This window comes from Oryctolagus cuniculus, chromosome 7, assembly GCF_964237555.1.
Source record: "Oryctolagus cuniculus chromosome 7, mOryCun1.1, whole genome shotgun sequence".
Classification (NCBI taxonomy): domain Eukaryota; kingdom Metazoa; phylum Chordata; class Mammalia; order Lagomorpha; family Leporidae; genus Oryctolagus; species Oryctolagus cuniculus.
In genome coordinates, this window is record NC_091438.1 from 95,537,894 (window position 1) to 95,560,341 (window position 22,448).

The 22,448-nt window shown below is 39.6% G+C and overlaps 1 protein-coding gene and 1 long non-coding RNA gene across 3 annotated transcripts in view; one reads left to right on the top strand and one right to left on the bottom strand.

The window, feature by feature from the left end:
- ST6GALNAC3 (ST6 N-acetylgalactosaminide alpha-2,6-sialyltransferase 3) overlaps positions 1-22,448 on the bottom strand; it is a 615,791-nt gene that overhangs the window by 251,116 nt on the left and 342,227 nt on the right. For both annotated transcript variants that reach the window (XM_070078239.1, XM_070078238.1), the window contains exon 3: positions 1,499-1,908. In XM_070078239.1, the coding sequence (XP_069934340.1) occupies positions 1,499-1,908 (410 nt within the window). The remainder of the gene's footprint in view (positions 1-1,498; positions 1,909-22,448) is intronic.
- On the top strand, positions 6,387-19,599 carry LOC138850627 (uncharacterized). The gene is made up of 3 exons (XR_011390651.1): positions 6,387-6,621; positions 10,799-10,902; positions 13,904-19,599. It is a non-coding gene; the product is annotated as an uncharacterized lncRNA (long non-coding RNA).

A 22,448-nucleotide genomic window follows, 5' to 3' on the forward strand; every position in this document is an offset into this window, starting at 1 on the left:
GCATCTACATATGAGTACATTTCTTTGAAATACCATACCTACTCCTTTTTCCACCATTTCTTTTGATTGCTTATGCTACAGTGATTTAAATCTAAACTTTTGGATTCTTCTTGCTAATTCCAGCAGTGAAAAGGAACAGTTTTATGACTATTTCTGTCATGCATTGCATGTGAAGTTGTGCTGTTTTGGTGCTCAGAAATCGATAATGGGAAACTCAAATCAATCTACATACTCAAAAGAAAAGTTGGTCCACCTAATATTTTTAAATAATTATTAGAATTCAAATTACATCCAGTGATAACAGAAACTGCTCCTCCTCATGCACATACCCCAGTATAATTAAAACTTTCGATATGATAATACATGGGGCCTTCAAAAACATTTTTGGAAAAATGTAACAAAAATCTAAGCTTGTTTTGGTACAAAAGAACATAGGTTTTTCATAAAATGCATTTTCGAAGAAGTCTCCCCCTATCCATGTCAAACAGTTAACAATAACCATTTGGAGAAAATCAGAATGTAATATTGGAATTATAGTGGATGTTCAATGTATCCATGCTTTTGTGCAAATAAGCAAAATTCACAGATAATTTAAGCCTTTAGCAACTGGTTGCTATGTCTTCCTTCAGCAATTCTTTAATAAAGTAAAAATATGAACCAAGATCGGCTGATTTATAATTCTGACTTTCTGCCTTATTCTGGCAATCCTTTTAAAGGGGAAATGCAAGTGGCAGGCAATAGTGTTCTGTGGGAGATGAAAGGGCTCTTCTTTCAAGGAGAAAGAAGGTGGAGGGGAAGAATGAAGCTCCCAAGCCTCAAGCAGAGGAAGCGGGAGGAGTGATTACTGAACACTGCAGAAAAAAATGGATGTATTAAAAATGCAAATTGGTTTTTGGATAATTGAGTGGAATGTACATATACATAATTTCTCTTCAAGAATCCAACTGTTAATGATTTGAAGTAATGCATAATTTCAATATGTGATTCTGCTTAACATATTAGATACCAAGTTGTGGTGTTCAGGATCACAGGGTCTATTTACATTCAGAAAGCTGTGCAATCTTATTAGATAATCAATAATCTGTTGTGTTTGTGTTCCCAGGTAAAATTCTGAAACAGCCTCCAATGGAGTTTAGGTCAATACATAATCCTGAAGTTCCTTAACATCTCTATGCTTTGAAACCAAAATGTGTAGACTTCTTTCAGTTGAAATTCAACTTAGTCATCAACAAACTGAGCTAAGTAAGAAAAAAATCTAAAGATATCTTGGGGGAAGTACGCAGTGTTTCTTGGAGCCTCGAACCAATCAAAATGGAGAGAACAGAAGGTAGAGTAGGTGGAATAAATGGGATCTAACTGCTGGCTCATTAAGTAATCATAATAGTCAAAAACATAACAATCAATTTAAAAAATAACTCTGTTCATTTGATAGCTGGCAAAAGTACTCCGCAAAGACTTAGCAATTAAAGACCGTGTGACTGCTTCAGCCAGGACTCACCTGTCTCTCCCAGTCTCCTTCTTAAAGACTCCATCACAGTAACTCATGCGTTTCTCTGTGGTCACATAAATTTGGGCATTTGGATAGACATCAACCGTCTTTTTCAACATGTTGTAAACGATGCCATTGCCATCTTTCCTCATATTGCGGAAAGGGCCCCAAATAACATAAATAGTAGTGTTGGCTTCCTTGAAAAAATAGTCAGGGTTTTTTAACAAAAGAGGAACACTGGTGTGGGACACAACTCGAATCATTGTCATGCGGCCAACGTCTTCTTCATAACCCTTGGTGGGGGCATTGTTCATTCTCCAAATGCAGGAAGACTGATCTATCTCATTTCCAACCTTCTGGCCAACCATCTGACCTGAGTTTGACACTATGGCACAAAGGTCACAGTCCAGTTGCAAAGGCTGAAAAACAAAAAGAGAGAGAAGGCAGGTAGTAAATTCCACATAGTCAAGTAAGTTCCTTTGGGAATAGAAATAGTTGAGACATTGCACAATTGCTGAATATGGAAAATGTGACACACATATATATTTTCTCCTACAGTCTCTGCTATAAGCTATGAAGTTAGGAGCATGCTTCCGTTAAAAGAGTAAATACATACTGTTAAAACATAATTTTAATTTCTAAAATCCCCATGTGTTGGTTTAAAAACAAATGGAGAAATAGTCATTTGTTTCCCACTCTAAATGATGAATTACTTTTAATTCAGAACTGTAATTTCAAATGAAATAAGGAAACATGGAAATAGTTGATCTCTATAATAAGGTTGGTGGTTATAAAGGAAATGCCAAAGAAACATATCCAGACATTAATTCCATATTTTACTTATACATACACATGGTTATGTAGCAATTGATAAAAATATGAAAATTTCAGCAAATGATGATGTTCTAAAAAAGATCTTTAGAAACCACAGTGATTTAACACAAGTCCGAGGCTGGCAAAATACTATAGAAACTTAAATTTCTTCAAGTCACTGTGTTAACTGGCTTTTGTGCTAATGTTTATTCTAGATAAATAAGGAAAAGCCTGTTGGAAAAGCTCAGAGAAGGCATGTCTACAGTCTTCAGAGCTAGTCCAACTCCCTCACTTTTCATGTAATCACGGAGGCAACACTAATAGAGGTTAAGCATCAACCTTTAGGATTTGAAGTTGATAGAGCAGTGCTGGGAGATTCAGCTCTAGATCTTCTAACTTACAGTGCACTGCTTTTTTCATTATTTCTTGCTTTACTATATCCTAAAAATAAGCACATAAATTACCTTTGCTACTTCTCTCCCACATGGAGAAGCTATGCTATTTTTTGAAAACAGTGATAAAGAAGCAATATGCTTTGTTGACATGTATCTTTCTCACCTTCTTTCGGTGAGATTTCACATTTTGTACATGACGTTTGCTCCTGAATTTTTATTTTGTTTATTGGTGAGCAGCTCCGCACATGCTGGGTACTGCCCTTATTTTACTCATTGTGTTGCACTTTAATTTATGGTTTAATTATGTCTGTCCTCTAGATAGTAAACTCAGTAAAAACAATGTCTGCTTCATTTCAGTCCCACTCCCTAGAGTCCCTGGAATACACTTGGAGCTCAATTGGTTACTTTAGAAAATGAAAGCAATTGAATTAAAATAACATATTAGAAGTCACAGCATTGAACTTAGTGTTAGGAAAAACATATTTTTCCAGCTTACTTAGAATTGTTGATTTGGATGAAAGAGAAAAGCAGTCCAAAAGAAGACCAGCAATATGGCAATCTCCATAGGTAAGTTGAGATGTGACAGAAAGACAGGAGTCAAGGATAACTTCAGACTTTTAGCCTATGCAAAAGGAAGACTGGAGTTTCCTTTAACTGAGAAGGTGTGAGGAAGTCTTTTCCATTTGAGATGCCTTGAACACAGACACTGCCTCGAATATTACAACAAAATTAATTTTTTTTTAATTTGACAGATAGATAGTAAGAGAGAGAGACAGAGAGAAAGTTCTTCCTTCTGTTGGTTCACCCCCCAAATGGCCGCTACGGCCAGAACCATACTGATGGGAAGCCAGGAGCCAGGTGCTTCCTCCTGGTCTCCCATGGGGTGCAGGGCCCAAGCACTTGGGCCATCCTCCACTGCCTTCCCGGGCCACAGCAGAGAGCTGGACTGAAAGAGGGGCAGCAGGGACTAGAACCCGGCACCCATATGGGATGCCAGTGCCGCAGGCGGAAGATTAACCAAGTGAGCCCAGACACCAGCCCAGAACAAAATTAAACTGCTTAAAAAAAACTTATTAAAGGAATAAGAGCACATTGTAGTAAAATTGAAAATTAAAAATAGATAAAATAATAAATAGACCCATATTCCTATCAATAATCACTATAAACATTTATAACATATTATTTATCATATCATTTTTCTCTTTTCTGTACATATTATTTTAGACAAGTTGAAAAGTTTCATATATTCAATTTAGCAGCATTGGTTTTTCAATTAATTTCATATCCTTAATCTTTTCCATGTCATGAAATTTCCCTTAGAGATAATCTTAATGCCTGCTCTATATTCCATTATATGGATTTACCATAATGTACCTATTCACCTACTGCTGGGCATTTAGCCATTATATTCTGTGTTTTTTTTCTATTCTAAAATAGTTCTCTGATGAACATATTTGTGCATCCAGTTATGTTTGGGATAATAGTTATTACATTAATTTAGATTCCTTTATGTTTAATTATGCTTCTATAAAATATGGTAGACAGATCAAAGTATTTGGCATGTCAAAATTAAGAATTGCATTAATACGTTGACTTGAAGAATCCATAAATGTCTATTTAGGAGGTGCTTTAAACCTCTGCTAGTGAAAGGGCTGTCCAAACCCCATGCCACAGTAAGGATTCTTATCTAAGCAAAGCAGAACAGGTCGTTAGAGTAGGCCCATGCAAGGTATGTGAGTATATTAGGCCACCTGGAAATGTGGTATTTTAGGTTGGGAGCATAGTGAAGGCTTTACCAGGGACCACACTGGAGGCACACGAGGATGCCTGTAGAAGTCAGGCATTGATCTGAGACCCTTCATCATCCATTTAGGGTTCATATATTTTAGGATATAAAGTAAAACACAGTGTTTTCAGTGGGCAATTTTCCTCCACCGTTGCACCTAGTCAAGTCCTGCAAACTCAGAGTCATGCAAACCAGAGCCTGATTAAAACTGTTTGTGATATGGCACACTCCAGTTTACCATCAAAGATGCATATGCTATGGTAGGTTACATTCCATTTACTCTGCCAAGAAACTGTCTCATTGTATAATTCAAGCATTTTGAGAGGATAGCCCTCACAAGTTAAAAAAATCGAAAATAAATAAAGGAAAATATTTGGGGTGTGTTCTAATCTATAAAATGCAGCAATTTGTGTTGGCTTTCCCAGTCATTAGAGTGAATTAGCTGGTTCTGCTGTAACAAGGCTTAATTTAACTAATAAGAATCAGCACATTGGTCTCACTTGACAATTGTAACCTCGGAAAGTGATCAATTAAGACATCACAATCTGTTTCATGACAACATATTGGGATGCCACAGCTGTGCAGATTATGAGGTCAGCAGCTGACTTACAACTTGAGGGCAAACACTGGGAACAACAGCCTCTTATTTATGTGACAAATATGCGATTGGGCAGATGTTATGAATACGATGGCTTTAGGGGTAGACAATCATCCTGAAATTGTCCCCTCCCCCCATTTTTGCCATACTGTCACCATGGTCAGAATCTTAAGAGACTCGATCACATGATCACATGCCTGTACTTCCAGGTCACAGTCCCGCCAGACTGTCTGACTTCCTGAATGTGGTTCCAGGAGCCAGGGCTGAATGGGATGTCTGCTCCACTCACTGCTTAGTCTTAGGTATCATTTCCCAAGAATGACAGCATTGTGTGCCTGGATGCATGAACACTCCTAATCAAAATCAGAAGCTTCATGTAGCACAAAGAGCTGACTAAGCCTGAGGAACTCATTTATGTGTTTGAAGGCACCTTCAAACCACAGTAAGCCATGAGAGATAGCAATGCCTCAGCATGAATGGATGACTGGCCCCAAGAGCTGCTCTTATCTGGTTATCACCACTCTGTATATTAGCTTTATTGATATATGTTTTGATCTCAAGTTTCTTTGTTAAAATGTACGGCTGTCTCTTGAAACTCATTTACATTATTTGATTTGGGGACCTTGCTTAAAAGTTTATTCCATATGTCTCCACTCACTTGGTTCAGCCTCAGTAAGTAGTTACTTTTTTTTTTTTTTTTTTCTAAAATTGAGACCCTGGATGTTCTAAGGTCTTTGTTAAGACTTATCTGGTTCCACTTTATAAAACCCTATCTTAGTTTTGATTTTTTTTTAGTTGTTTCTATTTTTGGTTTTGTTTTGTTTTGTTTTCACTAAAAACAAATTGGCCTTCCTCATTTTGTCTGTTGTGCGCTTACAACATCTTGTGCACACAGTACACTTGGGCTGGACTAGGACTGCATTTATCAACTAAGAGCACCACAAATACTCAGGTGACCCTGTCGGAGCAGTTATGTCTCTGTTAAAGAAAGCCCACAAATATCAAGAACTTCCTTTTATTTAGGTCTAAAACATTGATTTTTTTAAAATGCTAACAACACTGTATTTGTTTTGGATATTGTCTTCCTCTGCCAGAGTATACTAAATCTGCACTAGCGTATTTGGTTATGGATACTCAGCTTGGGAAGAGCAAAGAAACTGTTGATCAATCAAGTACTTAGCATTTATTCTGTGCAAGGTCCTATGAAGGGTAAAACAGTTTTACAATTCGAATCAGTGTGGACTTTAACCTCAGTACACAGTTCTAAAGCACGGGTGGGTGGGTGGCAGTTGGAGTAGAATTCCATCATCAACGAGGGTCAATTCTTTCACCATTTTAGAGGCATAAGGGATTGCCTTGAAAAACAAATGATTTCGCTGCTAACATGAATCCTGACATTTTTGCCTCCTTACAAGCAAGATGATTTGCTTATTGGCTAGGACAAAGAGAGAGTGAGGAAGTGAAGAAACTGCATGAAGGAGACACAGAAATACTGCGCCCCATGTGGACTGATGTGTACCTGATTGAATGCTTCTTGAAGGTCAGTCATACCACTCAGTACTTATTATATGAGCTCACTTCATTTTCATAACATTTTTTTTTCATGTGGCTCAATTTATTTGCTCTTTAGGACTACTAATTCTATAGGTGTTAAATGGTACATTCCTCAACTTCTGTACTGTTATATGGAATTGTTAGCTAAAGTGGAGAGACACTCTTTCATCAGGATGCATGCACTGGTGAACTCTTTTTTTTTTTTTTTAACTATTCGTGTTTGAAAGAGTGACACACAGAGGGAGAGGCATAGACAGAGAGAGATCTTCATCCACTGGTTTACTCTCCAGATGATCCCAATGTCCATGACTGAGTGAGGCTGAAGCCAGGAGTCAGGAGCTTCTTCCAGGTCTCCCACATGGGTGCAAGGGCCCAAGTACTTGGGCCATCTTCTGCTGTTTTTTCCTAAGCCATTAGCAGGGATCTAGGTCAGAAGTGGAGGAGCTGAGACACAAACTAGCATCCATGTTGAGATGCTGGCATTGTAGGTGGTGGCTTTACTCACTACACCACAACGCTGGCCTGGAACTCAACATTTGAGTGACTGGGGAGAGAGCTTTGGACTGAAATCCCACCTCCATGGCTGTGTGTAAATTTCTTCTGGGCCTGCTAGCAGTAGATTCACAGTCGTCCTTCATAACAGATTTTTAAAGCTAGTTTTTTGTTATTTCCCAGGATAGCATTGAAGAAATTGAGATAAATGTGATAGCCTGTAGAAACTACCTATCTTTCCGGTTAAAAAGAGGAGCAAACGGCACCTTTCATGAAATTCACTCAGCAGAATTTACAAGTGGGAGATATGAAATATATAGTTATGATTTTTTCACTGTTCTTAATATAGGTAAATGCAAACATGTATATTACCCAGTGTTATATTAAAATAATTAATTGAGGCTGGCATTGTGGCACAGCAGGTAAAGCTGCTGCCTGCAATGCTGGCATCCCACATTGAAGTGCTGGTTTGAGTCCTGGCTGCTCGTCTCCCTGTCTAGCTCTGAGAACCTGCCTGGGAAAGCAGCGGAAGATGGTCCAAGTGCTTGGGTCCTTGCCACCCACAGAGACCAAGATGGAGTTCCAGGCTCCTGACTTTGGCCTGGCCCAGCCCAGCGATTGTGGTGTTCGAAGAGTGAACCAGTGGATGATTTTCTCTCCTCCCCACTCTTGATCTGTGTGTGTGTGTGTGTGTATCTGTCTCTCCCTTTCAAATAAATAAAATTAATATTTAAAATATAAAATTAGTTATCATACTCTAAAACATGCTGGGAGCCAAGAGTGTCACTAAAAGATGAAGTCCCTCAGTTAATGAACGGCTCCAAGACGTCACAGTGTGCGTATGAGTGGACACAGCCTCTTTCCTGGCATGGCAGAAAGAAGTGCTAATGTGTGAATAGTACTTCTCATAATTTGAGCATGAAATATGGCTAAAATTTCATTTTAAAATAAGCTAATCCTGAACATTTTGTTGCTTTTTAAATGGTCTTTTGCATCTGCTTATTCAATTTGCTTTTCAAATTGTTCCTGTCACCATTAAAAAAATTTAAAAATAGAATAAATGAAAAAGAAGCAAAAACTATGGCCAAGGCCAAGGGTGTTACTGGCTAAAGGGAACACCTCGTCCTGCCCGTGGGTCTCAGTAAGGTACATTCACTCCAGAAACTCACACTGCCTGGTTTCAAGTTACTGGGAATCAAAATCAGCCAGAAACTGGCGAGCCATCCTCTATCTCACGCAGTTATGCCCCAGTTCCTACACAAACCCAGAGCACAGGCTGTCTGGAACACTGGCTTACTCTACAGGTCGTTTGACACCATTCCTTGTTTTATTTTTACTTCTGTTATAAACAAGAAGATTTGAACAGCACAAAAATTAAATCTGTTTAAAAACAATGCTGAAGCGGCCTGGTGCTGTGGGTAGCTGCTGCCTGCAGTGCAGGCATCCCATATGGGCACCAGTTCAAGACCCAACTGCTCCACTTCCAATCCAGCTCTCTGCTATGGCCTGGGAAAGCAGTAGAAGATGGCCCAAGTCCTTGGGCCCCTGTACCCACATGGGAGACCAGGAAGAAGCTCCTGGTTCCTGGCTTCGGATCGGCATAGCTCCGGCCATTGCAGACATTTGGGGAGTGAACCAACAGATGGAAGACCAACCTCTTTCTCTCTCTCTCTCTGCATCTCCTTCTCTTTCTGTGTAACTCTTACTTTCAATGAAATAATAAACAAAACAAATTACAACAAAACAAATTACAACAAAACAATGCTGAAGAATGTAAGCAGAAGGGAACTGCCCCCCTGTGATGGGTCCATGTTCTTTGACACCTTGAGATGGGGGAAGGGGCAGATATTCTTACCCTTCATAAGGATCTGTGGCATTTTTATAATCAATTTTATTGCTCTGTGTTTGAACAATATATGTATTATTCATGTGGGCCCCAGAAATCAATTTACCATGATATGCTCAACTGATCTTTGCCTCATTAAAAAAATGTTGAGGGGAGGACTTATATAAACAGGTCATTCACCCTGATTGGTAAATTACCCCTTTTGTGAGTCATTCACTTTTCTTTTTAATTACTTCAACACATACCTGCTTCTCTGTTCTGAATTTACTTGGGCACATGCATGTGCATGAGCGTGCACGCACATACACATACACACCCCCTACTACTTCCACGCAGTGGATGGGAAAGCTTCCTCTGCCAGTCACTGCTCTCATCCTGCTTCCCATCAAGCACTCCGGGATCCCCCTTCTCTTCTTTGAGCCTGACAGACTGCCCTGTCCTTTTTGAGTGATACATTCATTGGGGCAACTGCCAAGCACGTCACATTTTAATTAGCATAAAGAATGCAATATTTAACCTTTACTTTTTTCTCTCTGAATAAGCTTATAGACAATAGAAAAGGTAATTAAAATCTGTGAAATGAAAGTTACAAAACAGTGTGGTTTCCTCAGCAAAAAGGAACAGCCATGTACGAAAGGTCACCTGTCAACTAGTTCTAGTTATTAAATCTCTGTATTTATCACTAAGATGACTCTACAGAAAACGAAGGTCAAGACATTAAATTATGAAACAGTCAGGATTAGAAAAGGTCACCAAAAATCCAAGTAAAATTTAACCAAACCCATTAATTCTATGTTCTGGTAGCAGGCAGAAAAAGCCAGTGATGAAAACACAACACTGAATAACTCTTTCTTTTTAATGGTTATTTTTATTTTTGTCTACGTGAAAGGCAGAGTACCAAAGAGAGAGAGAGAGAGAGAGAATCCTTCCATCTGCTGGATCACTCCCCAAATGCCTGCAACAGCAAGGGCCAGGCCAGGCCTAAGGCAGGAGCACAGACTCCATCCAGGTCTCCCACCTGGGTGGCGGGGCCCAAGCACTTGCGCCATCATCTGCTGCCTCCCAGGATGTATGTTAGCAGGAAACCAGAAGGGAGGCAGAGCAACTGGAACTGGAACAGGCAGTCTGATATGGAACACCGGTATGCAAGCAGCAGTTTAACTTCTTATGCCCCAAAGCCCACCCTAACACTGGGTAGCTTTAATCTTTCTCCCTCCTCTAGCTCCACAGTGAAACTGAACTTCTATTTGATGCCTTGAAGTCTAAAATGAAACTTGCTCATCTCAAATAAAAACAGGAGCTTCAATAAATATTTCAGAACAAAAATCATGTTTGAATCGAACCAGTCTAAATTATTAAAAACATTGTTTTACACTACTCTAATGGTAGCTTTCATTTCAAGCCTAAGAATGTAATTTTAAAAACTGGAGATGGGGCACTCACAGCACCTTAAATGCTTTGCAGGACAATTAGCAACTCACCACTCACTAATTTACTACTTTAACGTCGAAACAAATGCGATCTTTGCTTTTCATCATCCGATTTGAGTGAATGTGAACAAAGCACGTTGAACAAAGCTCCAGAGACACACTCCTCAGTTTGCTGTCATTTATTCTTCCGCTCTTCCTGAATGTCTTTAGAGTTTTACTTTTAGAGCCTTCAACATGTATAATGACGCCATTGGGGAATAGATTTTGCCTTTATTCTCCTTGATGTTCTTTTGAGGTCTTTCAAGTGAAAGGTACAAAAGAGGCATTAACAATCTGGCATTGTTTTTATTGCTTGACAAAGAAAAAAATGTATTTTAATTTTTCCCGTGTTTCAGGAATGATTAAGCAAGCTGTTTTCATCTACCCGGAGTCACTTTCAGCAGACCTCTAACTGTGAGCAAAGAATTGTGAAGGCTGCTACAGAGGGAAGTCAACACAGGTCAGCCGGGCTGGCCTGTACAGGTCCTTATTGCCCCCTCGCACACTAGAATCTTCCAAGGCATTCAGCTTTCAAAAGCAGCACATATAAGTCACACACTATGAGCAGCAGCACATGAAGAGAGAGATTTGATAACCCTCTGCTTGGCTCTGATCCTCTGTGGATTTTGGATACAGCATTTACCTTGGTTGCTACCTAGTGGCATTATATCCAAGCATAAAACTTAATATGGGGGTGCATAAAAATGTTAATGTCAAGAAATAATTCTACAACAGGCAACATAAAGCGATGCTTCTCAGTTGCTATAGATGATGTGTTCTCTTTATTTGGAAGTTTCTCGAGGGAATGGATCTGTATAATCATGTAGGTGTGCCAAAGGAAAACAGCTTGCTTTTCCCTAACTGAAAAGCAACAAAAAAATAAGGCTTTTCAAAGCAGGAAGGAGTTTCCACCCACACACCCACAAATACACACACACACACACACATACTCACACACACACACACACACCAAGAACTTGAATAACAGGAATAACTCATGTGTTACTATCACTACCAGAACATAATAAAAGTTGGCTAATTTTATGGCTGATTTACCTGTGGATTATTTTCCTCTCCTCTCAGAATAATCTCAAGACTTACAGCTAACATACCATTCAAACATGTCAAGAAAGGGAGTAAGAAAACTGATTCATGCTGTGGTGATAGTATCATAACATGCCACTTGAAAAGAAACATGGTTCTCAACTGCTGTACATTGCAATGATCAGCAGAGCTCCACAAATGATAATGGCTGCATTCTACCCCTGACCAAATGAACCAGACAGCACTGGAGGATGGGTTTGCACATTAGTATTTAAAGTTTCACACATACTTCCAATGGGGTTGTAAGTGTGAGGAACCTTGTCCTACAACAATCAGCAATCATAAGAGGAGATCACAACAATCGAAGCAGAAAGAAACAAAATGGTAGGGCTGGTGTTTAGGTGCTGCGGGTTCATCTGCCACCTGGAACACCAGCATCCCATATGAGTGCCAGTTTGAATGCCAGCTGCGCCACCACTTATCCAATTCCATTCAAATGATCCTGGGAAAGCAGCAGAAAATGGTACAAGTGCTTGATACTACTCATATGGGAGAACCAGAAGGAGCTCCAGGCTCCCGGCTTTAGCATGGCCCAACCCCAGCTGTTGTAGCCATTGAGGAGTGAACCGAGGCTGGAAGAGCTCTCTGTGTCTCTCCTTCTCTCTCTAACTCTGCTTTTCAAATAAATAAATACATCATTCAAACTGTTGAAATCTTTACTTAATTTATACTAAATTGATCTTCTGTATATAAAGATAATTGAAAATGAATCTTGATGCGAATGGACTGGGAGAGGGAGTGGGAAATGGGAGGGTTGCGGGTGGGAGGGAAGTTATAGGGGGGAAAAAACCATTGTCATCCATAAACTGTACTTTGGAAATTTATATTTATTAAATAAAAGTTAAAAAAAAAACAACACAGTACCATGTGTGTACACATACATTTATATATATGTAAATGTATATATTTGCATATACATTTGTAACGTTCTGATTATTTTGTAATGATAAATTCTTAGAAGTAGAATTTCTACAGACTTTTTTATACTCTAAAACATACTGCCACGTTGCCATTCAGCAATACTTTATCATCATCTATATATGTGTGGGAGTGGCCATTTCTGTGGATCTGTGCCAATGCTGTTTTGCCATAAAAAAATGATGGCTAAAAAAATAAAAATAAATAAATAAAAAAAGACACTGTATCCCTGGCAGGGAGGATGCTTGGGTAGGAAACCCTTCCAGTTATCTTTCAAATAATGCTAGACTGTTGAGAAGCACTTACATGTGGAAACAGCCATAGAAGGCAGACATTTTAAAGAATGATTGGAGAAGATATTGTAAGCTTGCACACAGTACCAGGCAGGAGAACTTTTATTTCCTGCAAAATTATTATTAATTTTATAGCACTAGAGATTTTCTTACTGGCTAGAATTTGCTTTGGAAGCAAGAAAAATCATGGTACCTTATCTATCCTCTTAAATGTCTATGGAATTCCTATGGCTATGCAAGGCTTGTGGTAAACCAAGCATTCACTGATATTCACTCAATATAAAGAATTTTCAAAAAGTTCATGGAAACCTGTATTAAGAGAAAACTATTCATGGATTTAAAAAAATGGCAACAAAATAGATTAATTTCATTTTTCTATGACCATTTTTACTTATCCTGTACAGGCTTCATTTTTGTTTGTTTTCTAGGCTAGAGGATGATTTAGTTTGAGTGGGAGAGGTTGGTAAACATGGAGTAAATGACCTTATAAGAGGACAGTCCACTGACCTAAGGAGAACACAAGGAAAACAGAATAATCTAAGATGATCTTAGAAGGCAGGACAGCAATTAGAGTTCACTCCAGATTCTCTTCTATTTCTATAAGTCAAGTAAGGTTTAATTATAGCATGATGGCTACTGGGAGGTAAGGTTAATGGGCTTCAGATGAAGGATGGACTTTTTAGAAAGAATATTTTGAGCAAGAAAGCTAAGAATAAAATGGATTGCCAGTAATGCCTCCACTGATTTTTTTTTTGAAGATTTATTTATTTATTTGAAAAGCAGAGGTACAGAGATGCAGAGGCAGAGAGAGAAAGAGAGAGGTTGTCTACCAGCTGGTCATTTTCCAAGTGGCTGCAATGACCAGTGCTGAGCCAATCTGAAGCCAGGAGCCAGGAGCTTCTTCCAGGTCTCCCATGTGGGTGCAGGGGACCAAGCACCTGGGCCATCTTCTACTGCTTTCTCAAGCCATAACAGAGACCTGAATCGGAAGTGGAGCAGCAGGGACTCGAACCGGCACCCATATGGGATGTTGGCTCCATAGGTAGAGGCTTAGTCAACTGTGCCACAGTGCCAGCCCCTCTACTGAAATTCAATATGTATGATGACGCTAATATAAGGTGATGTATTCTTTCCAATAATGTTCAGAAGCACAGAGCCAGGAATGAAGACAGAAGCTAGAAAGCTTGATCCCAGGCTGGCAATTGTGGCAAGCGGTGACTGAAAGTTCATAGTGGAGGAATAATCTTGCCCCTCGGAAACACGGATTCCATGCCGAAAGCAGAAGGCAATGATGACAAAACAAGTAAATGGGAGAAATAAGGATGTCTGAGAAGGTTATGTACATACTTTGGAGACAAGGAGATTGCATATCCTAAGGTTTGGTTGGTATTAAGAATATGGAGAAAAATGTGGCTTGTATAGATTTTAATTAAAGGTTTACAATTCCAACTGGGGCAGGTTTTAGGGAAAAAGTTGTAGTAAAAGTAATTCCTTCTGGTTTCAAAGCAGAGAACCAAAGTATAGAGGATATTCTCTCTTTTTATTCTTAAAAAGTACCACCAAGACAGCTTCTTCAATAATGTTAACTCACAAAATTCAGACCAATCTTCCCATCGAAGATAAGAAGTTATATAGAAATCATGTCTTTAAAAAAGACTTGCCGGCACTGCGGCTCACTAGTGCCTGCGGCGCTGGCATACCGGGTTCTAGTCCTGGTCGGGGCGCTGGATTCTGTCCCAGTTGCTCCTCTTCCAGTCCAGCTCTCAACTGTGGCCCAGGAAGGCAGTGGAGGATGGCCCAAGTGCTTGGGTCCTGCACCCGCACGGGAGACCAGGAGAAGCACCTGGCTCCTGGCTTCGGATTGGTGCAGCACAAGGGCTGCAGCGGCCATTTGGGGGGTGAACCAACGGAAGGAAGACCTTTCTCTCTGTCTCTCTGTCTCTCACTGTCTAACTCTGCCTGTCAAAAAAATAATAATAATAATAATAATTAAAGACCTTATAGGATGGTGAGGAATTACCTGCCTGGAACTCATTAACAGACACTATTATTTTTTAACATTTATTTATTTATTTGAAAGGCAGATTTGCAGGGGAGAGGGGGAGAGTGAGCAAGCAGGCTTCCATCTGCTGGTCTATCCTCAAATGGTTACAATGGCCGGGGCTGGGCCAGGCAGAAGCCAGTAGCCAGGAGATTCTTCTGGGCCTCCCACATGGGTGGCAAGGCCATCTGGGCCATCCTCAGCTGCTTTCCCAGGCATACCAGCAGGGAGCTGAATCGGGAGTGGAACAGCTGGGATTCAAACCAGTGCCCATCTCGGATGCCAGTGTTGCAGGAAGTGGCTTAATCCACCAGCCCCAAGAAATACTTTTGCCCCAGGGAATGGTTAGTTTCGGAAGAGGTAGATAAGCTCTGACTATGACAGCCTCTTGGACCCAGGAGGTCAGAAATAGGATACAGAGTCTACCAAGGATAAATGAATAAAAGCATTTAATTATGATTTCTAGCTGAATTCTAAAAGCATCAACTGTTAAACAATCAGTCTTGTAAAATCTCATCCTATTTCATACCAATTGGCTGTCTCAGAAAACTTCAGTTTCAGAAATTATGTTATGTAGTCCTGTACCTCTGATGACTTTGGATATTGGGAATAAACAAACAAAAAAAAACTTCTCCAGAGGTAGATAATATCATCCCAGGCATCAATTATTTAACAAATAAATTTTCAAATATAATGTCCAACACACAAGCATAAAACCCAGACATATGAAGAAACAAAACATAGTTGGAGAAACACAATGAAACAGTCACATAGGAGTTAGAAATCAGGAATTACAGGACACATACTAAAACAGATGTATTCACTGTGTTGAAATTTAAAGCCAAATGAAAAATTTGACAAGAAAATGAAAACTACGAAAAGTGACAGAGCAGATGTGTAAGAGTCACTTAGAAGTCTAGAACTGATAAATCCATAAAATGAAGAACACCAGGGTTTAAGAAAAATAGATGAAGGGAAAGAAAGAATTTTTGAACTAGCAGACAGATACAGGTGTTTGGAATGACTCACGAGATTTATAAAAAAGAAGAAAAGATTCAGAAACTATTATAAGAAGGTCCACCAAAATTCCTTTGAAATTCTAGAGATAAAAGATAGTTCCATAGATTGAGAACACAGCCAAAATTTTTCAAAACTTTATGAGAATCCACAAATTGAAAAAAACTCAATGATTCCCAGAAACAATAAATAAAAAATAAATCCATATCTAAACATAAAGTAGTGAAGTTTTATTTTTAAAAAGGGGAAAATTTGGAATTAATATTAACACAAAATAGCATGCAGTTTGGAATAAGGTAGTAAAGTTAAAGAATTTTAAGTTTACTACATTGTCATGGATAAGAGGAAAATATATATCAAGTAACATCACACTGCCAAAAGCCTAGAATGCCGAGGCTTTCAGAAGCTCTGGGAGCAGTGCTCATCTTTGGGTCTTAGACCTCCAAAGTTCAAAAGATCGTTGATGTGACTCATGTATATCCACAGTTAACATATTAGATGTTGTAAATAAGAAAAAAATTAAATATCCATTAATCTGTTTTAAAATAACAATATACCCACATATCATAAAAATAACATGCTTACAAAAGAAACTATATTTTCCCAAGTACTAGAAAGAATGGCATTATTTGTAAATGTGTTTGCAAATTTCTTTCATGTCTAGCTTAATTAAAGACATCTGGATTCTCTTTCAGTCTGTTTCTGTTTTCAATCCATTGTGATATATTATTTTAGGTGAAGTAGATGAAGACGGCCGGCGCGGTGGTGTAGCATGTGGGGCCTCTGTCTGCAGTGCCGGCATCCCATATGGGCACCGGTTTGATTCTCGGCTGTTCCACTTCTGATCCAGCTCTCTGCTAAGGCCTGGGAAAGCAGTGGAAGATGGCCCAAGTCCTTGGGCCCCTGCACCCACATGGGAGACTCAAAAGAGGTTCCTGGCTCCTGGCTTCAGATTGGTGCAGCTACGGCCATTGAGGCCAATTGGGGAGTGAACCAGCAGATGGAAGATCTTCCTCTGCCTCTCCTTCTTTCTTTCTTTCTTTTTTTTTTTTTTTGACAGGCATATGGACAGTGAGAGAGAAAGGTCTTCCTTTGCCATTGGTTCACCCTCCAATGGCCGCCGCGCTGCAGTGATCTGATGGCAGAAGCCAGGTGCTTATCCTGGTCTTCCATGGGGTGCAGGGCCCAAGGACTTGGGCCATCCTCCACTGCACTCCCTGGCCACAGCAGAGAGCTGGCCTGGAAGAGGGGCAACCGGGACAGAATCCGGTGCCCCGACTGGGACTAGAACCCGGTGTGCCGGTGCCGCAAGGCGGAGGATTAGCCTAGTGAGCTGCGGCGCCGGCCTCTCCTTCTTTCTTACTATGTAACTCTGACTTTCAAATAAATCTTAAAAAAAAAAAAAATGAAGTAGATAAAGAAAACCCAGCTTTATATAGTTATGTAGTGGAAAAACAGAAACAATTATAGGTATTTGTCTTCAAATCTACACCAAAATTTGACATTTTGGACCATTTCTTCTGGTTTATTCACAATGAAAAATGGTTACATTAAAATCCATTGGTCTATCTTTTACTGTCATGAATATTTTACTCATGCAAGATTTTCTAATATCATATATTGGTAATCTGAAAAATATGAATCCAATGAGTCATGCAAATATTCTAAATGTTGGAACTTTCTATTATAGATTTTTGTCTTCATCTGTTTACGCTGCTATAACAAAATACCATAAACTGGGTAACTTAAAAAAAAACAGTTTTTGAGTATGAAAAGTCCAAAATCAAGGTGCCAGTAGATTGTCCAGTGAGGGCCCTCTCTGTGCTCTCTCATGGTAGAAGGGGCTAGCTGGCTCTCTGTAGCCTCTCTCACATTCATGAGGTTAGAACCCTGATGACTTAATCACCTCCCAAAAGACCCATCTCTCAATGCTGTCACCTGGGGGATTAGAACTTCCATACATAAATTTTGTGGAAAGATAAACATTCAGATCATAGTAATTTAACATTTTATTTATTTGAGAGGCCTAGAGTCAGAGTTAGAGAGAGAGAGAGGCACACATATGCTCCCATCCACTGGTTCACTTCCCAAATGCCCATAATGACCAAGAGTGGGCCAGACTGAAGCTGAAAGCTGGGAACCCAATCCAGGCCTCCTACATGGGTGGCTATCACCACTGCCTCTCTGCAGGAGTCAGCGGCAGGAATCAAAGCCAGGCATTCCAATCTGCACACAGACTTCTCACCTGTTACCTTAACTGCTAGGCCAAAGGCCCGCTCCAGAGCATAGTAATTTTCAACACTCTGATATTACCCTCATCTTATAAGTCTTCTAGTTTTGGGAAACTGGCAAGCTGATGGTGACAAATATGTTTTTCCAAAATGCTAATTTTGACTTGAAAGCTCCGTTTTTGTCATTAGTAAAATATGTCGCCTGTTATTTCTTGAAGTGACAGGCTTACTTCATTCATTTGTTAAAAATGTCTGCCAAATGCCTAAATCTGAATATTCATAGTTTGTCTTTTGGCTGTTATTCCAAGGAAAATAGTGTTTGATGAAACTTTCAACTCATCTGAAATTTTGCAAAACCAAAGGTCGGGCAGAAAAGTAAATTAATGTAATCTGCAATATTAATAGTTGAAATCATCTCATCACCTCAAAAGTAAAAATCATATAATCATATCAATAAAGGCAAGAATATAGATACATATAGATATATGGCAATATTTACTAGTGATTAAAAAAAACTTCTTACTTAAGGGAAGGTAACAAGAAACTTCTAAGGATAAAATGTTTCTCTTCCAAAAAGTTCAATAGCAAACATTATAGTTGGTTTTAAAATGTTGAAAGTTGTTCCTTTGCAATTAGGAATAAAACAGTTCTTCCTCAAACAAATAATAGAAACAAGAATTGGAAAAAGAAACAAAAATATAATTTTTCACAGATGTGTTAATGGCATAAAATAATTCATATAGAAATTGTTATAATTTGTATGATAACTAGCAGGACTATCAGACATAAATTAGAATACAAATACATTTCAATACACAGGAAATAATGAACATTTAAGAAAGGTTTTTTTCATAACTTCATCAAAATATCAGAATACAAGGATTCTTCTAGAAGTTCATGGAAAACTGATTTAAAGGATACATTGATTTTGATAAAAAGAAATGTTGAATTCCACTCATAGCTTTTTTACAGTACACATTTTCCATGAACCTGCTGATGATCGCTCCTCAGATGCCCCAGGAATACTATTTCTGCTATATATTCTATAAAAATGTATATCCTTTTAGGTATGTTGATTCATGTACAAGAGTATTTAGAGGAATATCATTGATAATATCCTCACATTGCAAAAAAACAGAAATTTTCATCAACACTTGTGTAAGAGAACACTGCCTGCATTGGAAATAAATGCACAACATTGGGCCGGCGCCGTGGCTCAATAGGCTAATCCTCCACCTTGTGGCGCCGGCACACCGGGTTCTAGTCCCGGTCGGGGCGCCGGATTCTGTCCCGGTTGCCCCTCTTCCAGGCCAGCTCTCTGCTATGGCCAGGGAGTGCAGTGGAGGATGGCCCAGGTGCTTGGGCCCTGCACCCCATGGGAGACCAGGAAAAGCACCTGGATCCTGGCTCCTGCCATCGGATCAGCGCGGTGCGCCAGCTGCAGCGGCGGCCATTGGAGGGTGAACCAACGGCAAAAAGGAAGACCTTTCTCTCTCTGTCTCTCTCTCTCACTGTCCACTCTGCCTGTCAAAAATAAAAAAAAAAAAAAAAAAAAAAAAGCACAACATTGATGGATATTAAAAACATTATTCTGGGGCCCGGCGCCATGGCTCAATTGGTTAATCCTCTGTCTGTGGCACGGGCATCCCATATGGGCACCAGGTTCTAGTCCTGGTTGCTCCTCTTCCATTCCAACTCTCTGCTGTGGCCTGGGAAGGCAGTGGAGGATGGCCCAAATGCTTGGGCCCCTGCACCTGCATGGGAGACCAGGAAGAAGCACCTGGCTCCTGGCTTCGGATCATCATAGCTCCAGCTGTTGCAGCCATTTGGGGAGTGAACCAATGGAAGGAAGACCTTTCTCTCTGTCTCTCTCTCACTGTCTATAACTCTACCTGTCAAATAAATAAATAAAAATATTTTAAAAAAACATTATGCTGAATAGAAGCCATGTATCAGGAAGGAATTAAGAGAAGATTCTAATTACATAATACCCTTAGTAACTTAAGAGAAAGACATTCTTTTAGTACGATAGAGGATGTCATTCTGAAACCAAAACCAACATCACAATGAATGGGGCCCTACCAGAGCAGCACAGTCACACTCTAAGATGTTAGAAAAGGGTTTTCCAAAATAGCATTCTCTGGTCAAATGAGTTAGGAATCTTTGTATGCTTTCTCCACATTGAGGAAATTGCCAATACATATTAAATACTAAAGGTTATGGAATTTAGGTACTGAAACAATTATCTCATTTGGGTTAATGCACTTGGAAACTTTATCCTCATTTTTTGGTAGGAAACAACCATTATCTCATGGGATAATGGTTTGGAACATAATTTGGAAACTTTGAACTAGGTATATTCTGATTAGGAGTGGGAATAAGATATGAATGACCACTGATGCCGTAATAATTTAACAGTGTTCTAGAAATCCTACTCAATATAACAACAGAAGCACAGAGCAGGATAAAGGGAGAGATTAGTACCAGAACACAGGAGAAAAGTCACTGTTGTTTATAGATGCTGTGGTAGTGTTTCTTGCAAATAAGCCAAGGGAAAGTATTAGAACTAATAGATATACACAATCACCAAGAGTTAATTGACAAAACTTAAAACCCCAGAATTACAAAAGAAAGAAACTTAACCTACAATATCAACCAAAATGTAAAGTCCTGGGTGGGGGTGGAGGGAGAACATTTAAAAAATATGCAAGGGAGGGCATTATGGTAAAGCAGTTAAGACGCTGCTCGGGATGCCCTCATTCCATATCAAAGTGCCAAAACTTAAGTTCCAGCTCCATTTCTGATTCTAACTTCCTGCTCCTATGCAACCTGTGAGACAGAATATGATGGCTTTAGTACTTGGATCCTGACCATGCATGTGGGATACCTGGATTGAGTATTGGGCTCTTGGTTTGGGCTTGGCTCAGCCCCGGATGTTGTTGTGGGCGTTTGGGCAGTGAAGCAGCAGATGGGAGATCACTCCCTGTTTATCACTTGTCTGTCCCTCTCTCTCTGCCTTTCAAAAAAATAAAATAGCTCTTAAAATGTGAATGATATAAGACAAATGAGCACTTTATAGTAGAATGAGTGCAATAAACTGTCAGTCTGAATATTTAATTTTTTAAGTGATTAAAAACAAACAAACAAATGTCTATATCCAGAGAGGATACATACTAAAGTTCATTTCAGGAATAGGATCTTATGATCTTTACAACTGTAAGAGCTAAAATCTTTGAGTTCTAGGAATCAAATATTATTTAAATGTAATATTTATACTTGCTTTAGAGTCTTCCATTCCTTTACTGCTATGGTAATTATAGTTTGAAATCCCTTTCTTGTTTGAGTAACTATTTTTAAACTACTTTAAATCTTCTTCTAGATATCATGGGTTATTGACCCAGTAAATGAAATTACTGAGCCCACAGTATTTTAATGTTTTAATGAAGTGGCATGCTCAAATGCCCAGTCCCTGTGACCATGTGAGGCATAGCAATTAGCTAAAACTGAAAATTACCACCCTCCCAGCAGCCAAGATTGCAAAAGCCACACAAACTAAAGATCCCATTCAGACTTCAGAAGATCAAAAGACAAACTATAAATCAATGATTATTCACAGGATGATTACACCAAAATGTCAAAATGAATACAATGGCTTTAAAAGCAGATTCTAAACTTAAGGGATGTCTTAGTTCTTTTTTTGCTGCTATATAACAGAATACCCGAGACAGGATAATTTATAAAATGCACAGATTTATTTCTTACAGTCCTGGAGGCTAGGAAATCCAAGGTGGAGGGGCCCACGTCTGGCAAGGGCCTTCTTGCTGCCTCATCCCATCGTTGGAAGGTGGAGGGCAGAAGGTAGAAGGCAGAGAGGTAACAAAATGTTCACAAGCTTTAAAGTGCTTTTGGGACCGGTGCTGTGGCATAGCAGGTAAAGCTACTCCTTGCAGTGCCAGCAAACCGTATAGGCATCAGTTTGAGGCCCAGCTGCTCCACTTCCGATCCAGCTCTCTGCTATGGCCTGAGAAAGCAGTGGAAGATGACCCAAGTCTTTGGGCCCCTGCACCCATGTGGGAGACCCGGAAGAAGCTCCTGGCGCCTGGCTGTAGATCAGCACAGCTCCAGCCATTGCAGCCCCCTGGGGAGTGAACCAGTGGATGGAAGACCTCTCAGTGTGTCTCTGCCTCTGCCTCTCTGTAACTCTGCCTTTCAAATAAGTAAATACATCTTTATAAAAAGAAAAAAAATAAAGTGCTTTCATGGGCCAGTATTGTGGCATAGTAGGTTTAGCCACTGCCTGTTACATTCTATAGGGGTTCTGGTTTGAGTCTTGATTGCTCCACTTCCAATCCAGCTCCCTCTTAATGCACCTAGGAAATCAGTGGAAGACAATCCAAGTCCT